We start from the raw sequence: 26,086 nt of genomic DNA, 5'->3' as shown, positions 1-26,086 counted from the left end.
AACAACTCTATGCACATAAACCAGTAAACCTGGAAGAAATGGATAAATTTCTGGACACTTGCACCCTCCCAAGCCTAAACCAGGAAGAAGTTGAAACTTTGAACAGACCAATAACAAGGGCTGAAATTGAGGCAGCAATTAATAGCCTACCAACCAAAAAAGTCCAGGTCCAGATGGGTTCACAGCTGAATTCTACCAGATGTACAAAGAGGAGCTGGTACAATTCCTTCTGAAACTATTCCAAACAATGCAAAAAGAGGGAATCCTTCCCAAATCATTTTATGAGACCAACATCATCCTGATACCAAAACCCAGCAGAGACTCAAGAAAAAAAGAAAACTTCAGGCCAATATCCATGATGAACATAGATGCAAAAATCTTCAATAAAATACTGGCAAACTGATTGCAACAGACATCAAAAAGCTTATCCATCACAATCAAGTAGGCTCCATTCCAGGGATGCAAGTCTGGTTCAACATACGCAAGTCCATAAACGTAATCCACCCCATAAACAGAAGCAAAGATAAAAATCACGATTATATCAATAGATGCAGAGAAGGCCTTTGACAAAATTCAACAGCCCTTTATGCTAAAAACTCTTAATGAACTAGGTATCGAAGGAACATATCACAAAACAATAAAAGCTATTTGGAACAAACCTATAGCCAATATCATACTGAATGGGCAAAAACTGGAAGCATTCCCTTTGAAATCCGGCACTAGACAAGGATGCCCTCTCTCACCACTCCTATTCAAAATAGTATTGGAATTTCTACCCAGAGCAATTAGGTAAGAAAAAGAAATAAAGGGTATTCAATTAGGAAAGGAGGAAGTCAAATTGTCTCTATTTGCAGACGACATGGTTGTATATTTAGAAGACCCTATCATCTCAGCCCAAAATCTCCTTAAACTGATATGCAACTTCAGCAAAGTCTCAGGATACAAAAATCAATGTGCAGAAAACACAGATATTTCTATACACCAATACCAGAGTAACAGAGAGCCAAATCATGAGTGAACTCCCATTCACAATTGCTACAAAGAGAATAAAATACCTAGGAATATAACTAACAAAGGTTGTAAAGGACCTCTTCAAGGTGAACTACAAACCACTGCTCAAGGAAATAACAGAGGACACAAACAGGTGGAAAAACATTCCAGGCTCATAGTAAGGAAGAATTAGTATCGTGAAAATGGCCATATTGCCCAAAGTAATTTATAGATTATGCGCTATCCCCATCAAGCTACCAATGACCTTCTTCACAGAACTGGAAAAAACCACCTTAAACTTCATATGGAACCAAAAGAGAGCCCACATAGCCAAGACAATCCTAAGCAAAAAGAACAAAGCCAGAAGCATCATGCTACCTGATTTCAAACTATACAACAAGGCTACAGTAATCAAAACAGCATAGTACGGGTACCAAAACAGAGATATAGATCAATGGAACAGAACAGAGGCCTCGGAGGCAATGCCACACATCTACAACCATCTGATCTTTAACAAACCTGATAAAAACAAGCAATGGGGAAAGGATTCCGTGTTTAATAAATGGTGTTGGGAAAACTGGCTAGCCATGTGCAGAAAGCAGAAACTGGACCCCTTCCCGACACCTTACACTATAATTAACTCCAGATGGATTAAAGACTTAAACATAAGACCTAACACCATAAAAACCCTAGAAGAAAACCTAGGCAAAACCATTCAGGAAATAGGCATAGGCAAGGACTTCATGACTAGAACACCAAAAGCACTGGGAACAAAAGCCAAAATAGACAAATGGAACCTAATTAAACTCCAGAGCTTCTGTACAGCAAAAGAAACCATCATTAGAGTGAACCAGCAACCAAGAGAATGGGAAAAAAATTTTTGCAATCTACCCATCTGACAAAGGGCTAATATCCAGAATCTACAAAGAACTTAAACAAATTCACAAGAAACAAACAAACAAACCCATCCAAAAGTGGGAGAAGGATATGAACAGACACTTTTCAAAAGAAGACATATATGAGACCAACAAACATATAATAAAATGCTCATCATTACTGATCATTAGAGAAATGCAAATGAAAACCATATTGAGATACCACCTCATGCCAGTTAAAATGGCGATCATTAGAAAATCTGGAGACAACAGATGCTGGAGAGGATGTGGAGAAATAGGAACACTTTTACACTGTTGGTGGGAGTGTAAACTAATTCAACCATTGTGGAAGACAGTGTAGCACTTCCTCAAGGACCTGGAAATAGAAATTCCATTTGACCCAGCAATCCCATTACTGGGTATATACCCAAAGGATTATAAATCATTCTATTATAAAGACACATGCACAGGTATGTTTCATAGCAGCACTGTTTACAATAGCAAAGACCTGGAATGAACCCAAATGCCCATCAACGATAGACTGGAAAAGGAAAATGTGGCACATATACACCATGGAATACTATGCAGCCATAAAAAATTATGAGTTTGTGTCCTTTTTAGGGACATGGATGAATCTGGAAACCATAATTCTCAGCAAACTGACAGAAGAACAGAAAATCAAACACCTCATGTTCTCACTCATAGGCAGGTGTTGAACAAGGAGAACACATGGATGCACGGAGGGGAGCATCACACACTGGGGGTCTGTTGGGGGGGCCAAGGGAGGAAGAGCAGGGAGTTGGGGGGTTGGGGAGGGATAACATGGGGAGAAATGTCAGATGTGGGTGACGGGGGAATGGAGGCAGCAAACCATATTGCCATGTGTGTATCTATGCAACAATCCTGCATGATCTGCACATGTACCCCAGAACCTAAAGTGCAATTAAAACAAAATACTCTTTTAAATTGAATCAATTTAACATTATTTTAAAAACTCACTACAACATCTCTATTATTTTTATTTCATTCAATATTGATAAGAACTATGTCACAGCCCAGCACTGGAATTTGGGAACCAATGTTCTAAATTCATTGTACAGAATACTTTCAGTAGTGAAACAAAATGTATATAGTAGTTACAATTATTACTTGATATGTAAAATAAAAGATGCAATAAAACTATTTGGTAACTCAATTTCAATGTAGTTTCATAACTTGTTCAGAGAGAACTATTTGTCCTCAAGATATAATCAAACTCACATATGAGTCCAAAAACTCACTTCAAGAAGATAGTCTATTTACGTCCATTTATTTTTCACTTAAAAAACTGTTGATGAGACTTTTGTTGAAAAATTAGTCTCATATACTGTTATTTCCTCTCTATACTAACTAAAAAGCTACATATGTTTAAATATACCACCTAATTAATTCATTAAGACATCATTTATTTGAGAGGTATTGTGACGTATGAATTGTGTCATTCTGCTTACTAGCAGTGACCCCAAGTGGCCACCAGAGAAACACACGTAATTCAACTTCTTTTTTCCGGTTTCAGTCTTCAAGAGGTTAGATCAAACTGCTACACCTGGATAGGTCTGCAGATTAATCTTTGGTTAAATTCATTGGAGATTATTATAAAAGTACTGCAATTTGAGTTCCTGTGAGGTTGGACTAGTCAAGCCAAAGTTTCAAATGCCCAACATAAGGTGTAAAAAAGACTTAAAGTCCCAATGTTCACAGAAAAATGCTGTTATTACAGATCTACATAATTTTACCCCAGAGCAGTGATAATTTTTATGTAAACAAAGCACCCCTGGAAAAGGACAGAACACAATTGAATCAACAGATAATTTGGATCACTTCTGAGCTGTCCTAGATCTACCATTTACACTTTACAAAATCAAAATACAAGAATGCTATTTATTTCCCATGCTTTGAATTGACTAAATCACTCTCAACTATCGTCAAACACAAGTAGTTTCCTTTGTTGGCCTCTTTCTCTAAAGCCAAAATCTTTTAATTTTACTTACCAATTAGGGGCCTAACTCCTGCATGTAAAAATTAGAGGGGGCAGAAAGACAAGAGAAAGAATAATCCAAAAAAAGGACTAACAGAAGGATTAGGAAGGAAAAATGCAAGGTTGCAAGAGCCTTCTATATCCCCTAAAGGCCCTTAAACCACAGCCTGTCTATTCCTTTAGCCTAATTATTGTTCATAGAAGTGATGATATTATTCTATACCTACCAGGAGACTGGTCATCTAACAGAAACTCTTGCTTTTCTGGCTCTGCCCTGGTGTTTTAGGCTCAGGGGCCCCACTCTCCACTTCACTGAGATCATTCTGGAGCACAGTTTCCTCAGTCTTCGGCATCTTGATGTTAACTGGAATTGGAGAGAAAAGTAGAGGCCAGTTGTGTAAGACCTGACTCTCACCCAGGGACAAGAAGAAAGAGGGCTCCTCAACTGCAGTTGTGTGCCCCGGTGACTGAACCTGATGCCCTCAGTTGAAAGGATTAAGTATCAGGGCTCAAAGCTTCTCAAAGGAACAACTAGGGTCTTCAAACAGGCCTTGAGAGGAAGGGGAATTAGCGGCAGTTCCTTTACTGAAATCGAAGTTTAGTGTTGGGCAAGCGTAAGAGGAAAACAAGGCCCAGAGATGGACAATAACTCACCAGAAGTGGGGCACACTGCACATTACTAACCAAACTAGGAAAGGAATCTTCCTTGGCTCTGACTACCTTTCATTGGTCCTGGAATACATTCTAACTCCTTAACTACTGCTCCAGACCTTCCTGAAGGGGCTCAATGTCCCCCCACGGCCTTTGGGACCCTGGTCACTCACTTCCTCCTCGTCCTTGACTGGCTGGCCCGCTGTGTCTGCTAGTGAAGCCCCTCTGCCTCCCCAGCCCGGTCCTGGGAAGTACCATTGTAGCCAGGAGGAGAGGGGAGATTATCAGGGATGAGTCTGACGGAACGATGGAGATTATGAGGTCCACCTGGAGTGCACCCCTACCTGTGACACTAGATAGGAGAGTCCAAACATGAAAACAAAGGATGATCCATTTCCAGGGTAGCGGGTTGGTGTTACTTGCCCAGGGTGCTTTGGAAACCAAGAGAGCAGGAAAGGCAAGCAGGGTCTCACCACTGAGTGATAAAGGGAGGAGGCTGAGATACACATAATGAGGCTTTATGTTCATACCCTCCTGCCAAGGCTCGGAGCCTCTCAAGAGCTTGGGAGTAATCTCAAGCCCTGCTCCTCATGAATGAACTGTTCAAAGCTTTTATTCCTACTGCCCTGTTGGGATTCAGTTAAGTTGGTGGCAAAAATATTAAGGGAAAGTAATGGATTCCACTTTAGCTGGGAGGTCTATCACGGACAACAAGCCCATAGCCTCCACTTAGGCAATTATAGCATCTTCTACTGGAGCCCCTACAGCCAATTGCAGGGCAGCCTTATTAATATCTTTATCCATCATAGCATTAATCACAGTTTCATAGCCACATCTCGTTCCCCTATAATTTGGGCCGATGTGGGCATGGAATATCCCAGACCCCGAGTAAACTCCATGCCACCCCAAGGCACCTTATGGCGCCTGGGGCATCTTAGCACCTCCCTTAACACCTGGCATGGGACATATCATAATTCTAGTCGCAACTATACTATAACCTTTATTCATAACCACACTGATCAGTGCCTGATTTGCACTACCCATCCATATGTTTTCCTTATGGAAACTAACATTTCCATTACACCCCAAAACTCCATCGTTAAGTCAAAGTCTGAAGGACACAGCCTAGCACGTAGTGACACCTATGCTGCCCCAGAAAAAAAAATAGCATTTAAGTATGTATTTAGGGGAAAAATCAGCATTTGTTGTTTGTTTGTTTGTTTGTTTGTTTCACTTCATGCTGTTCATACAGCCCCTACAAATAAAGAACCAACTGGGCTACAAAATTCCAGAAGTCTTTTTTGGGTTTTCTTTTATCTTTTGCATAAGTGAATCCACCACAGAAAGTAAGGAGAGACACATGAACTGTTAAACTCTCATTTTACAAATATGGAAATCAAGACTCATATTAAAGGACTAGTCATGGAAGCTGTGTAGTAAAGGGGCAAGACCGTAAGCCTGAAAGGAATTCTACATTTTGGTTTGGGTTCTTTCAGCTCAATTATTTGCATGCTCTTCACTGCAATCCAATTGTGAGCTTCGGATCTCATCTGTAAACTGAGGACACTGGAATGAATGATCCTAAGGGGCCTCATGTTGCTCACTCTTTAGTCCTAGTCTACTTTGTCACTCTACTGGCCAGTCATCATAGTGATATGAGGACCCCTAGATTGGCCTATTTCCAGTATGTATATGTTTCCACACTATACTATTTGATCCCTCCCTTACCCTGACTTAATTTCTTAACACATAAAAATTGTTTCTTTTATAAATCAAGACTATACTTTGACCAGATTCTCACCACCATTCTCGCCTTGTTAATGATAATAGTACAGTGTGAGTATCTTGCACAACATGTGGATTTTGAAAAAGGAAGTTATGGAAAAGAGGTCCAAGAACTTTCCAGCCTTGGAAAAATCCACCTTAACCTCCAGGCACAAGAGGATATGAGGGGACTTGGCTAGTAAAGTTACCACTTAGCTAAAGAGTTTATTTTACTAATAAATACTAAATCTTAATTTCCCCCTCATCCTTCCTAGTATTTGCTGCAGTAATGTCAACTGTGAAACACATTGCTCTCACATCAAACCCAGGATAAATGTCTAAATATATTTTTCTTAATTTGAACATAAAATTATACATTCATAAGGTATATGTTTCACTATACCAGAAGTTCATTTTTCATTTAAAAAATCAGAATTCTATTTTATTTATTTCTAAGAAAAATCTTCCAGAATGACATCAATTCATTTTTTCACAAAATTGCATTGTTTAAAAAAAAAAAAAAACACTGATACCTAAAGTTCTATTAGCACTTCATTCAAATAGTCAAATAGTCTTTTTAAGTGTCTTTTAATATTGAAATCCCTGGGAGAGGTAATGAGGGGAAATAGAAGTGTGGAAACAATAAAGGAGGTGAAGTAGAGGAAAACAGCAAATTACATTTTGCCTAGGGATGGCCCAGATACTGTATTTAATAATATGTATTATCGGTAGTTGTCAAGAACCAACTAGAGGGACAGAGAAAGACGGTGGAATAGAAGACTATACCTTTTGGACCTCCTGCAGGAACACCAAATGGTAACCAATATCTGCATACAGAAAAGCATCATCATGAGAACCAACAATCAGGTGAGCAATCACAGTGCCTCGTTTTAACTTCATATCATTGAAAGAGGCATTGAAGAAGGTCGGAGAGAGACAGTCTTAAATCCCCAATGCCACCCCTCCCCAATGCCCTTGCAGCAGCTGTGCAGCTCAGAGAGTCTGTACACTTGGGAGAAGAAGAGGGCAGTGACTGGGGGACTCCACAGTTAATTCAGTGCTACCCTGTCATAGCAGAGAGCAAAGTGATGCTGGGCTCAGCCAGTGCCCATTCACAGAGGAAGCATTTGGACCAGACCTATCTAGAGGGGATTCACCCATTCCAGGGTGGAGAACTTCAGTCTCTCAGCAATCCACGCCACTATAGGCCAAAGTGCTCTGGAGTTCCAGGTAAACTTGAAGGGCACTCTAGGACACAAAGACTGCAATTCCTAGGCAACTCCTAGGAAATTAAACAATATTCACATAAATGAACAGTGGATCAATAAAGAAGTTGAAAAGGAAACTGAAAAATTTTATGAAACAAATGATAATGGAAACACAATATACCAAAACCTATGGAATAACAGAAACAGGAGTACTAATATCAAAATTTATAGCTGTAAATGCCTATCTTAAAAAGAAGAAAAGCTTCAAATAAAAAACCCAGTGAGGCATCATAAAGAACTATAAAAACAGGGGTAAATTAGAAGAAAACAGAGTAAATTAGAAGAAAAGAGATAATAAATATTAGAGCAGAAATAAATGAATTTGAAATGAAGAAAATAATACAAAAGATTAATGAAACAAAAAGTTGGTTTTTTGTCAAAGGTAAACAAAATTGACAAATGTTTAGACAGACTCATGAAGAACAAAGTGGAGAAGACCCAAATAAATAATATCAGAGATGAAAGAGGAGACATTACAACTGTTACCACAGAAATTCAAAGAATCACCATTGGCTACTATGAGCAAGTATATGCCAATAGATTGGAAAATCTAGAAGAAATTGATAAGTTTCTAGACACATGTAATCTACCAAGATTGAACCACTAGGAAATCCAAAACCTGAGCAGACCAATAACAAGTAACACAGTCAAAGCCTTAATAAATAATCTCCATCTATGAGGGGGTGGAAAAAAAGCCTGAGACCTTATGACTTCACTGCTGAATTCTACTAAACATTTAAAGAAGAATTAATACCAGTCCTACTCAAACCGAAAAATAAAGGAGGAGAAAATACTTTCAAACTCATCCTACAATGCTAGTATTGCCCTGATACCAAAACCAGACAAACACACATCAAAAAAGGAAAACTACAGGCCAATGTCCCTGATGAACATTGATGCAAAAATCCTCAACAAAATACTAGCAAACACTTTCAACAATACATTAGAAAGATATTTAATAATGACCAAGAGGGATTTATCCCTGGGATGCAAGGATGGTTCAACATACACAAGTCAATCAGTGTGATACATTATATTAACAGAGTGAAGAACAAAAACCATATTATAATTTCAAATGATGCTGAAAAAGCATTTGATAAAAATTTAACATTATAATAAAAATCCTCAAAAAACTGGGTATAGAAGGAACATGCCTCAACATAATAAAAGCCACATAAAACAGAGACCCACAGCTAGTATCATAAGAATGGGTAAAAAGTGAAACTCTTTCCTGTAAGATCTGGTACACAACAAGGATACCCACTTTCACCACTGTTATTTCACCACTATGAATCTACTACAAGAAAACATTGGGAAAACTCTCCAGGACTTTGGTCTGGGCAAAAATTTCTTGAGCAATATCTCATAAGCACAGGCAAACCAAGGCAAAAATAGACAAATGGAATCACATCAAGTAAAAAGCTTCTGCAAGGCAAAGGAAACAATCACAAAGTGAAGAGCTAACACCCAGAAAGGGAGAAATGTTTGCAAACTACCCATCTGACAAGAGATTAATAACCAGTATATATGGAGCTCAAACAACTCTATAGGAGAAAATCTAATAATCCTATTAAAATGTGACCAGAAGATCTGAATAGATGTTGGGATTCACTCGGGGTAGCTGGCAAAATATTAGGGAAATATTAGGAAGGTTATAAGATATAGTCTCAAACCTTTTGGAAGACCAAAAGGTTTTTATTAACTTATGGAACAGGTTGAAAGCACCCAGTTCTTACATTAGAGCATTAAGTCATAGAGTGAAAGATTAAGAATAATAAAAACTTCCCCAGTTAAGTTTGTTTACCCTACATCACTTTGTCTCTCCTCTGTTTACGCATATAAACTTTGTGCTGGATGGCCCTCTCAGGGGGAGGTTGAAAGGGAATTACCCATTAATGGTGTCTATTCTGGGCCCCAGAACCAAGACCTTTTTTCATTCGTAAAACCACTCTTTTAACCATGCTAACTATCCACAAGCTAGTTGACTTAGAACCTCTGTTATTAAATCCATACTGAATAAATGCAAGGAGGAACAGGGAGTTACGGTTGGTTAGCTGCAATCACCCTCTGAAAGCAGCAGACAACCATCCCTAGCCCACTCAACACTGTGTTCTGTGTGAGAGTGTATTTTATTCATCTGTCGCTGAGTCAGGGTTGAAAAGACAGATCTCCACAGGTAGTGATCAATGTCTCAGGTGGTGATCCCGATGTGCCACGTCTCAAATATATCTCAAAAGAAGGCATACAAATGGCAAACAAGCACATTAAAAGGTGCTCAACATCAGTGATCATCAGAGAAATGCAAATAAAAACTACAATGAGGTATCATCCCATCACAGTTAAAATGGCTTATAGCCAAAAGACAATAACAAATGCTGGCAAGGATGTGGAGAAAAGGGAACCTTTGTACACTGTTGGCAGGAATGTAAACTGGTATAACCACTATGGAGAACACTCAAAAAACTAAAAACAGAGCTACCATATGATCCACTAATACCGCTCCTGGGTATATTTCCAAAAGAAAGGAAATCAGTATACTGAAGAGATATCTGCACTCCTATGTTTATTGCAGCACTGTTCACAATAGCTGAGATTTGGAAGCAACCTAACTGTCCATCAACAGGTAAATGAATAAAGAAAATGTGCTATACATACACAATGGAGTACTATTAAGCCATAAGAAAAGAATGAGATCCTGTCATTTGCAATAACATGGATGGAATTGGAGATCATTATGTTAAGTGAAATAATCCAGGCACAGAAAGACAAACATAGCATATTCACACTTATTTGTAGGATCTAAAAATCAAAATTGGTCAGGCATGGTGGTTCATGCCTATAATCCCAGCACTTTGAGAGGCTGGGGTGGGCAGATCACTTGAGATTAGGAGTTGGAGACCAGCCTGGCCAATATGGTGAAATCCCATCTCTACTAAAAATACAAAAGTTGGCTGGGTGTGGTGGTGCACACCTGAAGTCCTAGCTACTCAGAAGGCTGAGGCAGGAGAATCACCTGAACCTAGGAGGTGGAGGTTGCAGTGAGCTGAGATCGCACCACTGCACTCCAGCCTGGGCGACAGAGCAAGACTCTGTCTCATAAATAAATAAATGAATATCAAAACCATTGAACTCATGGAGATAGAGAGTAGAAGGATGGTTACCAGAGGTTGGGAAGGGTAGTGGGGAAGGTGGCAATGATTAATGTGTACAAAATAATTAGAAAGAGTGAATAATACCTAGTGTTTGATAGCAAAACAGGCTGACTATAGTAAATAATAATTTAATTGTATATGTAAAAATAGCTAAAAGAGTACAATGCGAATATCTGTAACACAAAGGTTTAATGCTTGAGGGGATGGATACCCCATTTTCTATGGTGTGATTATTACATATTCCATGCCTGTATCAGAACTTCTCATGTATCACATAAATATATATAACTACTATGCACCCACAAAATTAAAAGTTATGTAAAGGATCAACCAGAAAAATGTTAGAAATTGAGGCCTAGAAAGATGAAATGAAAATGTGCCCTCTTCTCCAAATTTCAGTTAACAATAACTACTTTTTATGTAACTATATATTCAAATGCATGCTCTATGCTCACAATACTACCTGCACAATAGGTAAGACGTTATTTTATGCCCATTTAATGAGGTAACAAGATGGAAATATGAAAACTAGGTAAATTAATAAAGATCACACAGCAAGCAAGGGAGATAAGTTTTGCACACACAAGCAAGGAAGATAAGTTTTTCTGACACTTCATAATATATTTTTTCTCTTACATGACACCAACTTGCATCTATGGCAGAGAAGCTGTTGCCAAAATTTAGGAAAACCTAATTTTCAGTGGTATGATAAGTACTAGAAGTTGGGTACATACAAGAAGTATGATAGGTGGTCAGAAAGAAGGCAAGATATCTTCCAGGAGCTTGAAATTAAGTATTAACCCAGCCTTTAACTGAGGCCCAAAAAATAAGATTATAAGGATTACTGGGCTTTCAAGGTGATAGAGTATCTGTCTTATACTGGCTCTCCATTTAACCTTAAGACCTTTTCTAACCTTTCATAATGGCTAATATGATATTTGTCAGATGTGCCCCATCATTTATCAGGACCTTCTCTTCTTGGTAACATAATTCTCTATTAAAGTGAACATTACTCAAAAATGCAAATATTTTTCAATGTATCATAAGAGAAAGTGAAAAACTTCTAATTTAAGTGGAGTCTAAAGCTTTCCTTTTCATATAATATTTTATAAAATATTGAGGCAGGGAATAGGGAAAAAGAGGCAGGAAAATAGGGAACATAAGGCAGGAGAATAGCAAAAGGAATTAAAACTTGGATAAAGGGCAGAATAAGTAAAACCAGAGAGCAGAATCAAAGTGAAGGGGTGGGTGAGCAAGAAGCAAGATAAGAGGCAGAAGTTGAGCACCCAAAACAAAAGGAAGAAAAAAAAGTGAGCAAGAACCCCATGGCTAGCAAGATCTGGACCAAACCAGTAAGGGTTAGCCCTTCAGAGATAGGCATGTGCATTAAAGAGAAAAAGTATCCTTAACATGACCCTATATGATATTCAGCTCATTAAAACTCATGCATAAGGACTGCATATCATGCAGGTACTTAAAATTGTGGAACAGAAGCTACCCTACAAATGCACAGCGGCCAAAGTAACTAAGCAATACAGCTGTCAGTTAAAGGGCTGACACTGGCTAGAGATTAGGCAGCTTTGGGAAGGGAAGAAAACACACACACACACACACACACACACACAAAACCCTCAAAGTACACCAAACTAATGCTGATCTCATCTCTCAGAGATCAATCTACTTTCCCACTCTGAGAGTGTAATACTCTGCTCAACAAATTTTTGCTGCTTTGCTATCTGTGTGTCTTGTCCAACTCTTTGTTCAGGATACCAAGAGCCTGAAAATGTGTGGCACCATCCAGTAACAATATTACATGACTTTTGCGAACTATGAGTTATATACCGTGTTTGTTCGTTGTATATTACTGTGAGTAATACACCTGGTTACCCACTCTGGGTACACATATCACAGTCTGCAAAGACATTCAAGAGAACTGTATGCATTTAGCAGGGAATTTTTACCCTTCAGATGTGCTATAACCCAACCTCAATACTGTGATATCAACAGCCTGGAACTGCTTGGCACCATCTGGCAACAATATTATATGACTTTTTTTTAACTATGAGTAATATACCCATGTTCGTTTTCACATAAAGACAACCCTAAATCTTTGAGTAAAATGTTTCCTCCAGGAGGAAGGACCATATATATTTGTTGGCTTCTTTTATTCCTTGGCACACTTGGGGTTATGCATTTGGGGTACACATATCACAGTTTGCAAAGTCATTTATGAGAATTTTATGCCTTCAGCAGGGAATTTTTATCCTTCAGATGTGCTTTAAACCTACCTCAATACTGTGATCAATTATTATTTGTTAAATTATATTTTATGTATACTATTCCAAAAAAGAAAGTTATACTGAGAGTCAATCTTATCCATAAGGACACAAAGAAGACTAAGTAAAACAGAGATATTCATAGATGTCCATAAGTGGTATAAAATTACAAAGTTTAAGAGGAATACTGGGTAAGAATATTTTAGTTAACACATAAAAAATTTAAACATTTCATTTTATAAAGAAGCATCTGAGGCTCAGAGAACTTCAATTAGAGTTTACAGAATTCTACCAGTTTACAGAAAAGTCAGGACTAGAACCCATATCTTGGATTGTTTATTTCACAACATATATAGCCATGCAAGAGCAATTTAACTAAGTACATACATTTGCTAAAGAAAAAATGTAAATGATACACAATGGATTTAAAAACTAAGAGGTGAAGTTAAGTAGGGCTTTATTAGTCAAGATTCTCCAGAGGGACAGAACCAATAGGCTACATATAGACATGGTTTATTAAGGAAATTGAAAAGGGAATTTATTAGGGAGAATTGGTTCACATAATTACAAGACGAAGTCCTACAATAGGCTGTCTGCAAGCTATGGAAGAGAAAAGGCAGTAGTGGCTCAGTCCAAGTCCAAAAGCCTCACAACCAGGAAAGCCAACAGTGCAGCCTTCAGTCTGTGGCAAAAGGCCTGAAATCCCTCAGCAAACCACTGGTACAAGTCCCAGAGTTCAGAGATCAAAGAATCTGGAGTCTGATGTCCAAGGTGGTAGGAGTGGAAGGAAGCTTCCAGCATGGGAAAAGGAAGCCAGAAGACTCAGGAGGCAAATTTATCCCACCTCCTTCTGCCTGCTTTGTTCTAACCATGCTGGCAGCTAATTGGATGGTGCCCACCCACACTAAGGGTGGGTCTTCCTCTCCCAGTCCACTGACTCAAATGTTCATCTCCTCTGGCAACACACTCACAATCAGAAACAATACTTCACCAGCCATCCAGGCATCCTTCAATTCAATCAAGCTAACACCTAATATTAACTATCACAGAGCCAAAGATCACCATACAGTATAGTGTAGTGGAAGACAAACAGCTAACTAAAGTGGTTGGGGCACATAAATACAGGATGGCACCTTTATTTGTTTTATTTTATTAGAGATGAAGGTCTTGCTATGTTGCCCAGGCTAAACTTAAACTACTGGGCTGAAGCAACCCTCCTTCCTCAGTCTCCCAACTAGCTGGGATCACAGATGCACACCACTATTTCCAGCTTTAAATAAAACCACACAAAATCATAAAATACATTTATTTCATTACTGTCTTCTTTACAGTACAGAACTACACATCAACATTATCTGTATTTACCTTTTACCAATGTGTTTTCTTCACAGAACCCAAAGGGAGTATGAGAAGGTTCTAGGTAATCTGAGAGTAGCCTAAAATTGAAACTTCCAAGCAAAAAGTCAGGCATGATGGATGGAGAAACCATTAGAGATCTTCATGGAAAGGAGATACAAAGCAGTGGAAGATGAAATTTCTGACAGCAGCATTTAGTGTCTACTTCTCCATTCACATTTCACACCATTCATTCCTAGCATATGGCAGTAATGACCTTTGTTCCTTCTCCTAAACAGGCCATGTGTCTTCCTACCTCGATGTCTTAAGCCTGCTATTTTTCTCTATATAATGATTTCTTCCTTATTTACCCACTTTTCCGGGACTAATTGATTCCTCATTGTTCAAGTCTCAACTTTCAAATTCTAAATTACTCAGAGAAACTTCTATGGCTTTCCAATCTAAACAAGAGTTCCCCGTTAGCCCCTTTCTTAACATTCTGTACTTTTTTAATCTCTGGGACACACTTGAAGCAGTGTCCAGAGGGAAATAGCATTAAATGCCCACAAGAGAAGTGAGGAAAGATCTAAAATTAACACCTTAATGCCATGATTAAAAGAACTAGAGGAGCAAGATCAAACAAATTCAAAAGCTAGCAGAAGACAAGAAGTAACTAAGATCAGAGCAAAACTGAAGGACATAGAGACACAAAAAAAAAATCCCTTCAAAAAATCAGTAAATCCAGGAGCTGATTTAGGGGATATCACCACCAATCCCACAGAAATACAAAATACCATCAGAGTACTACAAACATCTCTATGCAAATAAACCAATAAATCTAGAAGAAATTGATAAATTCTGGGACACTTACACCCTCCCAAGACTAAACCAGGAAGAAGTTGAATCCCTGAATATAACAATAAATAGGTCTGAAATTAAGGTAGCAATTAATAGCCTACCAACCAAAAAAAAAGTCCAGGTCCAGACAGGTTCACAGCTGAATTCTACGAGATGTACAAAGAGGAGCTGGTACCATTCCTTCTGAAACTATTCCAAACAATACAAAAAGAGGGAATCCTCCCTAACTCATTTTATGAGACCAACATCATCCTAATACCAAAACCTGGCAGAGACACAACTAAAAAAGAAAATTTCAGGCCAATATACATGATGAACATTAATGCAAAAATCCTCAATAAAATACTGGCAAACCAAATCCAATGGCACATCAAAAAGCTTATCTATCACAATCAAGTCAGATTCATCCCTGGGATGCAAGGCTGCTTCAACATACGTAACTCTATCAACGTAATCCATCACATAAACAGAATCAAAGACAAAAACCACACGATTATCTCAATAGATGCAGAGAAGGCCTTTGACAAAATTCAACAGCCATTTGTACTAAAAACTCTCAATAAACTAGGTATCTGTGGAACATATCTCAAAATAATAAGAGCTATTTATGACAAACCCATGGCTAATATCATACTGAATGGGCAAAAACTGGAAGTATTCCCTTTGAAAACTGGTGCAAGACAAAGATGCCCTCTCTCACCACTCCTATTCAACATATTATTCAAAGTTCTGACCAGGGCAATCAGGCAAGAAAAAGAAATAAAGGGTATTCAACTAAGAAAAGAGGAAGTCAAATTGTCTCTATTTGCAGATGGCATGGTTATATATTTAGAAGACTCTATCAACTCAGCCCAAAATCTCCTTAAGCTGATAAGCAACTTCAGCAGAGTCTCAGGGTACAAAATCAATGTGCAAATATCACAAGCCTTCCTATACACCAATAACAGACAGAAAGCCAAATCATGAGTGAACTCCCATTCACAATTGCTACAAAGGAATCAAATACCTAGGAATACAACTAACAAGGGATGTGAAGGACCTTTTCAAGGAGATCTACAAACCACTGCTCAAAGAAATAAGAGAGGACACAAACAGTTGGAAAAACATTCCATGCTCATGGTTAGGAAGAAGTAATATTGTGAAAATAACCATATCGGACAAAATAATTTGTAGAGTCAATGTTATTCGCATCAAGCTACCATTGACTTTCTTCACAGAATTGGAAAAAAAAAAAACACAAAACCTTAAACTTCATATGGAACCAAAAGAGAGCCCACATAGCCAAGACAATCCTAAGCAAAAAAAGAAAAAAAAAATGAACAAAGCTGAAGGCATCATGCTATCATACTTCAGACTATACTACAAGACTACAGTAATCAAAACAACATGGTACTGGTACCAAAAGAGAGATATAGACCAATAGATCAGAACAGATGCCTCAAAAATAATGCCACACATATACAACCATGTGATCTTTGTCAAACCTGACAAAAACAAGTAACAAGGAAAGGATTCCCTATTTAATAAATGGTGTTGGGAAAACCGTCTAACCATATGCAGAAAGCTGAAACTGGATCCCTTCCTAACAACTTATACAAAAATTAACTCCAGATGGATTAAAGATTTAAACATAAGACCTAACAGCATAAAAACCCTAGAAGAAACCCTAGGCAATTCCATTCAGGCCATAGGCATAGGCAAGGACTTCATGACTAAAACACCAAAAACAATGGCAACAAAAGCCAAAATAGACAAATGGGATCTAATTAAGCTTAAGAGCTTCTGCACAGCAAAAGAAACTGTCATTAGAATGAATTGGCAACCAACAGAATGGGAAAAAATGTTTGCAATTTACCCATCTGACAAAGGGCTAATATCCAGAATCTAAAAAGAACTTAAACAAATTTACAAGAAAAAAATAACCTCACCAAAAAGTAGGCAAAGGATGTAAACAGATACTTTTCAAAAGAAGACATTTATGCAGCCAACAAACATATGGAAAAAAGTTCATCATCACTGGTCATTAGAGAAATGCAAATCAAAACCACATTGGGATACCATCTCACACCAGTTAGAATGGTGATCATTAAAAAATCAGGAAACAACAAACACTAGAGAGTATGTGGAGAAATAGGAATGGTTTTACACTGTTGGTGGGAGTATAAATTAGTTCAATGATTGTGGAAGACAGTGTGGTGATTCCTCAAGGATCTAGAAATAGAGATTCCATTTGACCCAGCAATCCCATTACTGGGTATATACCCAAAGGATTATAAATTATTCTACTATAAAGACATATACATATGTATGTTTATTGTGGCACTTACAATAGCAATGACTTGGAACCAACCCAAATGCTCATCAATGATAGATTGAATAAAAAAATGTGGCACATATACACCATGGAATACTACGCAGCCATGAAAAAGGATGAGTTCATGTCCTTTGCAGGGACGTGGATGAAGCTGGAAACCATCATTCTCAGTAAACTGACACAAGAACAGAAAACCAAAAACCACGTTTTCACTCATAAGTGGGTGTTAAACAATGAGAACACATAAACACAGGGAGGGGAACATCACACACTGGGGCCTGTCGGGGGTAGGGGACTAGGAGAGGGATAGCAGGGGACAGGGGGATTGGAGAGGGATAAGGAAATCACCATGGCACGTGTATACCTATCTAACAAACCTGCACACTCTGCACATGTATCCCAGAACTTAAAGTATAATTTAAAAATAAATAAAAAATAAAAAGCACGTGGGTTAAGGGCCTAAGAACTGATGGTATCCATTAAAAATCAATTAAGTAATGGTTTACCTAATAAACAGAACCACCACGCTAAGTGTTGAAGGCCCTGCCTGCTTCTGCAGAGTGAAACAAAGGCAAACAGTTCATATATTTCTGTGTGCTTTTCTTTATTCTGTTTACTTAATAGCAATAACAGCAACAATTGCCATTGTTGAGCACTCACTAGATATCAAGCACCATGCTAACTCCTTTCTTCTAAGAATTATTTCATGGAATCTTGCCCATTATGATATTATTTCTAAAGTGTATATTTTCTCCTGCTGGAGACTCATCCTTATTATGAGAGAAAACACTGAAGCAGTTCCACAAAAGAGGCAGTTACATCACTTAGGAAACAATGCATGATTATCAAAACCAGAGAAAATCCACCCATCAGACAAGCAGAGTTCAATAAGCACTAAGCTCCTCCAACTGTCAGGTTTGGTGCTAGTTTCCAAGAAGATTCTTACCCTCAAGGAAGATAGTAATAATATTATTTTATAATAATAAAATAAAAAATAAAACTTAGCATCTACTTTTTACATTCACATTTAGATACCCATATGTAGATAGCTTTAGATCCCCTATTTCCCTTACTGATTGTATATTATATTCCAGACAAGACAAGTATCATCCTTTAAACATAGTCACTATATTCCAGAACTTGGCTTAACCTGGCTCAGTGCCAGGGTTCAGGCCAATTAACTGGTGGGACAGGTGGGAGTTCACCTGTGGGAATTACCTTGTTTGAGAACTTAGATTTGGATGGAAAGAGACCAGAGTGGGAAGAACCACTGAGAATTGCATGGTGCCTGTTCCCAAGCTCCATTTGGCAGTGATTTTTCAGTGCTTTTTTCCTTGACTCCAGTAAGACTTGTTTTTCTTGCCCCCAGGGAAAGTTTCACAAAACACTATTTACACTTTCTCTGTGTGACGTACTGATATTTTCTGTTCTGATTCTATTTTATTCCATTTTATTTTCTCTAATGCTAGTGTTGAATTAGTGGGTGACCACATGTCCTGGTTTGCCCAGCACAGTCCTAGTTGATGCTGTTATCCCCTATAATCATTAATGACTCTTCCTTTCAGCCATTAAATTGATTTCATAGTGCACTGCTCAGGTTTGGAAAATCTTGCTGTGGAAAAAGAAGCGTCAAGCAGCAAGTGAAGGCACTGTTTTCACAAGAAGGGAAGAGGCCCAGACCCCTGCAGAGCTGCCTCAGGGCCAAAGAAACAGCGCTGAGAAGGATTCATAATTTCTGAACCAAGGTCTGTGCCTTTGGCAGGGTACACAGGCAGCTGTGAGATGTTTCTCAGTGAGTCATAGAGCAGGGTCCCTTTTCTCCCAGAAACCACAGACCTGAAAGAGAAGGATCTTTGTTTCAATCCAGAGACTTACAGAGACATGTGCAGCTTATTAAGGAATTTGGGATTCCTATACTGCAGTCTGCAGGTTAGAGCAATAATCTAGGAACATCGAATTATTTCTGACAATGTTTAAACTCACAGTTTAAAGGAATTAAATACAATTGATTTTCATAAACATCTGTGTGACCAGGCTGGGTGCGATGGCTCATGCCTGTAATCCCAGCACTTTGCTGGGCTGATCACTTGCTGTCAGGAGTTCGAGACCAGCCTGGCCAACGTGGTAAAACCCTGTCTCTACTAAAAATACAAAAATTAGCTGGCCGTGGTGGCACATGCCTGTGGTTGCAGCTACTCAGGAGGCTGAGGCGGGAGGATCACTTGAACCCAGGAGCTGGAGGTTGCAGTAAGCCAAGATTCGCCTTGCACCACTGCACTCCAGTCTAGGTGACAGGGTGAGACTCTGTCTTAAATGAATAAATAAATAAATACATAAATAAATACATAAATAAATCTGTGTAGCCAAAATATGCTAGAAATAAATGATAGTTACTTAACAAAAAAAAATTCTGTACTTTTTAATAACAGGAATTACCACAGTTTGTAATTATACGTTTATTTGCATAATTAGTATTTACTGAATATTGAACTTCACCATGAGACTAAGCTTTCTGAGGGTAGAGGCTGTGCATTTGCTTCTTCACTGTGCCTAAAACATAATGGATACTCAATAAATTAGTGTGGAATGAATGAATAACCATAAATGCCCTAACCCCACAGGGCAACAACACTGGTGGGAGAATGACATAAAATGGAACACCCTTGCCTGCCTAATGTGCTGGACTCATCTTAGTTACCAGAGTCAGTCTTTCTTTCTTTGTGTTATAAACATGTTTCCTCTCTGTGTCTCTTTCAGTTCTTGGTTTCAGAACTTTGATCCACAACCTTCCCAGGAAACGAATCCCCTTATCTATAATTACCCGAGAAGACAGCCTGCTATAAATCAGATTTGCAGGAAGCCAGATTGCTATCTCTAGTAACAATCGAAGAAACCAAACAACTTCTGTAACAATTGGCCCCAAATAACCAACACTTGATTAATAACTGGTAGCTTTTTCAATTTTTGTTCCTGCATCCACCTTAGGACCAACCAGGGCAAACTAAATATGAACCTCCTAACCAGTCACATAAATTGTTCTGCTTCTACTTTGCCCACCTACAGCTTCCCCATGCCAAAAACCTCCAATCAAGAAATACCTGAAGTCTTCCCTTTTTTCCACTATAAAGTTTTCCCACTCCTCTGCATGGCTTTGAGTACCTGCCAAAATATAAGTGATGATGTCTGACTCATTTGCTATAGTAAGTTCCAAATAAATAGTCTTTGCTTTTTCTCATTTAGTTGTTTTTCCTTTATTTCCACATGAGGAAGAGTCTTCAAAGCTGAGAACAAATAAAGAAGGCATCAACTTGAGAAAAGAGAGAGAACATTTTATGTCCTGAGACCGTAGGTGTTTTCCCAGGACCTTGGAATGTAGCAGCAGAGGGTAGCAGCATCTCAGAAGCAACTGAGAGAGGCCTATTCCTGGGTAAAGGATCTCTCACTATTGCCCTCACTCTTGCTCTTTTTCATTCCCTGGCCTGCTTGTTTGCAAGATGGTTTAGCGGCAACCTCAGCCCAAAGATACTAGGCTGATTTCAAAGCCCTACCAAGAGCTGCATCACCACAATTGTACCTGGTGCTCCAGGACATGAATGAGTTGCACACTTAAAGTAGTTTCAACAAAAATACAGTCAGTTGGTTTTAAATTCTGGCAAGAATTGGTATCTTATTTATGTTTTGTTTTTGTTTGTTTGTTTGTTTTTAACTAGAGAGATTCTTTATGGACCCCAGAATGCATATTTACTGGCAAAAAATTTTTAAATATCTTTACTTAGAGAATAAAGAAAATCCACTTTCTGGCAGCAGGTAATATTTTCTGACATCTCAGAATGGAATTGAGTACAGTCTTCCCTTGGTATCCATGGAGTATTAATTTCAGGAACTCCGCCAACACCCACGTATACCAAAATCCACACATACTCAAGTCTAGCAGTTGGTTCTGCAGAACTTGAGTACACTAAAAGTTGGCCCTCCATATATGCAAGTTTTGAATTCTGTGAATACAGCATTTTAAATCCATGTTTAGTTGAAAAAATCTGCACATAGGTAGACCCACAAAGTTCAAAGCTGTGTTGTTCAAGGGTCAACTGTACATATCTGAATGCCTTCATAATTATGGCAGGTGTTGGGGAAGTTAGAATTTTGACTCAAAGTTGGCATACACCTTTTCTCAAAGTAAGTACATCGAAGGCCCTAGGCTTTTCTGGTCTTAAATAAATCATACAAACTGAGGGAGCTCTTTAAGAAAGTTGTTTTGGAGTTTAAGCCAAGAAAATTCACCTTGCTACCACTGTGTTAACTGATCTAAAACTATTCATTTGTCAATGGATAAATTCCTTTAATTCCTGCTTCTTACTTCCCATCTCCTTAATTCCCACTCTTTTTTTTTTTTTTTTTTAGACAGGGTATCTCTCTGTCGCCCAAGCTGTAATAGTGGCACAATCATGGCTCACTGCAGCCTCAACCTCCTGGACTCGAAGGATCCTCCCATCTTAACCTCCCAAGTACCTGTGACTACAGACATGTGCCACCATGCCTGACTAATTTTTATTCTTTGTAGACATGTGGTTTCACCATGTTGCCCAAGCTTGTCTTGAACTCCAGGTTTCAAGCAATCCACCTGCCTTGGCCTTCCAAAGTGCTGGGATTACAGGCATGAGCTACCATGTCCAACCAATTCTCACTCTTAAAACAACGTAATGCATTTATATATTTATAGAGTGGATATTCTTGAATGGTTAGGGACATGTTTTTTTGTTCCAATAATGTCATTAAATGAACCCTGTGTAAGGTTTGTTCTTGCCGAGTTTAAAAGGGAAGAAACTGAGGCCAGCACAAGAAGATCCAATGCGAAGGAATTTATTCAGGCTCCCGGACGAAGTTCTGTGGCCTGGCAGGAGGGGTTGGAGAAGTCGCGTGGACTCCTCCCGGCCCGGGGGAAGAGCGGGGGCATGGGTTATAGGGAGTGGAGGCATTCTATTGGTTGTGCCCAAGGTGAGTGGGCCCGGTGGGACAAAATGGTGGGGAGTGGGGCCCGGATGGGACAAAATGGCAGGTGAGGAGTGGGGCCCGGATGGGACAAAATGATAGGCAGGGAGTGGGGCCCAGATGGGACAAAATGGTATTGGGCAGGTCCTGATGGGGCTTTTTTTCTGGGCTCCCAGTGAGGGGGGGGATGTGTCCGAGCTCCCAGCAAGGGAAGGGGGTGTGTCCAGGCTCCCAGCGAGGGAAGGGGGTGAGTCCGAACTCCCAGCGAGGGAAGGGGGTGTGTCCGAGCTCCCCAGAGGGAAGAGGGTGTGTCCGAGCTCCCCGCAAGGGAAGTAGGGAGCGTCTGAGCTCCCGGTGAGGGAAGGATCTGTGCCCAAGCTCCCGGCGAGGGAGAGGGGTGTGTCTGAGCTCCCGGCAAGGGAAGCGGGGAGCATCTGAGCTCCCGGCGGGGCGGGGGGTGTGCGTCCATGCTCCCGGCAAGGCAACTGGCCTTACAACATGAGACTCACAACTTAAAGGAACTTTTAAATTAGCTCTTTAATTGAGCAAATCTGTCTTTCATAAAGCAAATAATTAGCCACCAATTTGTTTCCTAAACAAGATTTTACGTAGCAGATTTTCCTAAACAAAGACCCTTTTAGTTGGTGGTCTGTAGATTTTCTCATTTTTCCTGACTTCAGTAAAGACAAACTTATCATAAAAGGCCAATGTGGGATGATGTTAGTGAGAATGGCAGAGGAAGGACCTTGTAAAATTCTTCTCTCCATAAGAACAGTAAGTACATTGGCAAGTATGACAAAAGTCAACTTTTTCAGAACTCTGAAAATTAACCAAGGCTTTGAAAAATCCAAGGTGAGTTTATTAAAGAAAAAATGATTGAATTTCAGAGACAACAGCAAGCATTATGGTATTTCAGCTTGTTCTGTTTCCACCACTTTTTCTTCAGGCCCAAAGTTGTCATAAAGCTCAATACCCACATAATCACAGTGAAAACCAACAGCCAAAGGAGGGAGCAGAGGATTTGAAGCTGTCCAAAACATCATTCTAAGAGAAACATCATCATAGAAACTATTTGGGAGCTCCCTGGTAACACTCATTTCAAGTCTTGTCATTATTTGACCTGACCAAGATCTCACTCAGTGTGAACAGTCTTGTTCACAGGGGCATTTTATTTAAAGAAAACAATAGCAATTGTATAACACAATCACTCCTTGAGGTGGCAATAAGAGTTAAGACAAACAAGAAGCTGAACAAAAAGCCTAAAGAGTAAAACTGGGGAATAAGATGCTTATAGGGGACTTTGAAAAGCTTAGGCATTTAAAACACCCAAGAATCTAGGAGGCAACTCACATGTGCAGGGCTGTGTGCACACCTAGAAAAGATCTAAAAAGGCTCTAAATTTTCACCTTTAGGCGACCTTGAGACCCAGCACAAGTTGAAGGCTGAGAGAAAGTTGTAAACTGCTTTGCCTGAACATTGAAGGAATTATCCACAATACATATAGGGTCCCTGGAAAACAAATCTGGGAGACTTGGTTAATGGCTTTTAAGGAAATCTATGTCCAATCATTACCTTACTATTAACTAACCAAGTAGAGACTGGAGTGGCCACAAATGACAAACACACACACAACAAAATTCAAGAAAGTCCCTAAACAAACAATAAAAACAAACTGAACAAAAAATATCCTGGAAAGAAAGAAGAATCTGATTTTTATGTTCCCCATAATTATATAATTTACAATGTCCAATTATCTTGGACCCTTCTCTTACATCATACACAAAAATCAACTCAAAATGGATTAAAGGCTGAAATGTAAAACACGAAACTATAAAACTCCCAGAAAAAAACACATAGGGAAACGTCCTTTACATTGGCCTTGGCAGTGATGTCTTTTGTTATCACACCAAAAGCTCAAGCAACAACAGCAAAAATTAGTGGGACTACATCAAACTAAAAAGCTTCAGCACAGCAAAGGAAGCATCAACAAAATGAAAAAGCAGTCTATGGATTGTGAGAAAATATTTGCAAATAATATATCTGATGAAGAGTCAATATCCAAAATATATAAGGAACACACACAACTCAATAGCAAAAAATGCAAATACTCCCTTTAAAACATGAGCAAAGGACCTGAATAGATGTTTTTCCAAAGAAGACATAAAAATGGCCAATAGGTACATGTAAAAGTACTCAATATCACTAATTATCAGTGAAATGCAAATTAAAACCACAACAGGATGTCATATTACTCCTGTTAAAATATAATGTTGTACATCTTCACCATATACAATAAGAAATAAAATATGCTGTTATCAAGGAATGACATTAGCAAGATGGTGGAATAAGAAGTCCTGGACTTTCCTTCCCCAAAAGACACAAGGATTCAATAGCAAGTGATGAATCAATTTATTTTGTGAGAAATTCAGAAAACAGTTGACAGGCTTCTGCACCCAGAATGAGTGTGAAACCAGCCACATCAAAACAAGTAGGAAAATTGGAGACCCTCTCACCATAATCCCCACCCTAGGCACAGCACCATATGATCAAAAGAAAACCCAAGGCTTTCAGCCTCTTCTTGAAGAGCCAAGGAGTTAGACCACACATCTAAATTTCCAATTTTCCCAGGTACTACCCAAAGGACTGGCTTCTATCTCTCCTGTTTCTAAAAGCTGATGGGGCCCAGCAGACACTAGTCCCCTGGGGGTTACAGATAGCAATGCCTAAAGTGCAAGCACTTACCACAGCTCCACCTCCAGTTCAGCCAGTTTCAGTCAAGAAGAAACAGAAAGTGTTAATAGTCACATAACAACTAAAGAGATTGTGTCAGTCATCAAAAACCTTCCCACAAAAAAAAATCCCAGGACACGATGGCTTCATTGGTTAATTCTACCAAAAGTTCTAAAAAGAAATAACATCAATACTTCACAAACTTTCCAAAAATAAAAAAGATGGAACACCATAATTCAAGTATCACTCTAATTCAAGTGTCAAAGCCAGACAGACATTACAAGAGAAGAAATAAAAGACATATATATTATGAAAAATCTTCAGCAAAATAATAGCAAAACAAATTCAGCATCATAGAAAAATAAGTATACACTCTGACCCAGTGCAATATATCCCAAGAACGCAAGGTTGTTTTAGCATCTGAAAATCAGTCAATGTAACTTATACGCACTATAAATAACATAAGGCAAAAAGACATAATCATCTCAATAGATGCATTTGACAAAATCCAACACTATTTTATAATAAAAACACTCAACAATCTAAGTCTAGAAGGGAACTTTCTCCACATTATAAAAGGCAGCTGTAAAAACCAATAGCTAACTTCATACTTAATGAAATGCTGGATACTTTTCCATTAAAATCAGGAAACAGACAGAGATGTTCACCTTCACCATGTCTATTCAGTAATGTACTGGAAGTTCTAACCAGGGAAATTAGATGAGAAAAAAGTAAAAGTCATCCAGACTGTAAAGGAAGACATGAAATTATCTCTTTTTGGAGATAACATGATTTTATATTTAAAAACAACAAATCCACATAAATATATTAGTGCTAATAAATGAGTTCAGCAAGGTTGCAGAATTA

At 38.7% G+C, this 26,086-nt stretch overlaps 1 protein-coding gene across 1 annotated transcript in view; it reads right to left on the bottom strand.

Moving 5' to 3' along the window:
• LOC105710519 (T-complex protein 11-like X-linked protein 2) overlaps positions 1-26,086 on the bottom strand; it is a 150,092-nt gene that overhangs the window by 18,308 nt on the left and 105,698 nt on the right. Inside the window, 2 exon segments of the mRNA XM_064362294.1 lie at positions 4,110-4,127; positions 4,130-4,246. Of these exon segments, the coding sequence (XP_064218364.1) occupies positions 4,110-4,127; positions 4,130-4,235 (124 nt within the window). The 5' untranslated portion in view covers positions 4,236-4,246.

This window comes from Aotus nancymaae, unplaced genomic scaffold, assembly GCF_030222135.1.
Source record: "Aotus nancymaae isolate 86718 unplaced genomic scaffold, 86718_ANA_hifiasm-v0.15.2.pri h1tg000004l, whole genome shotgun sequence".
NCBI lineage: Eukaryota > Metazoa > Chordata > Mammalia > Primates > Aotidae > Aotus > Aotus nancymaae.
This window is presented reverse-complemented; position numbering and strand designations above follow the sequence as displayed.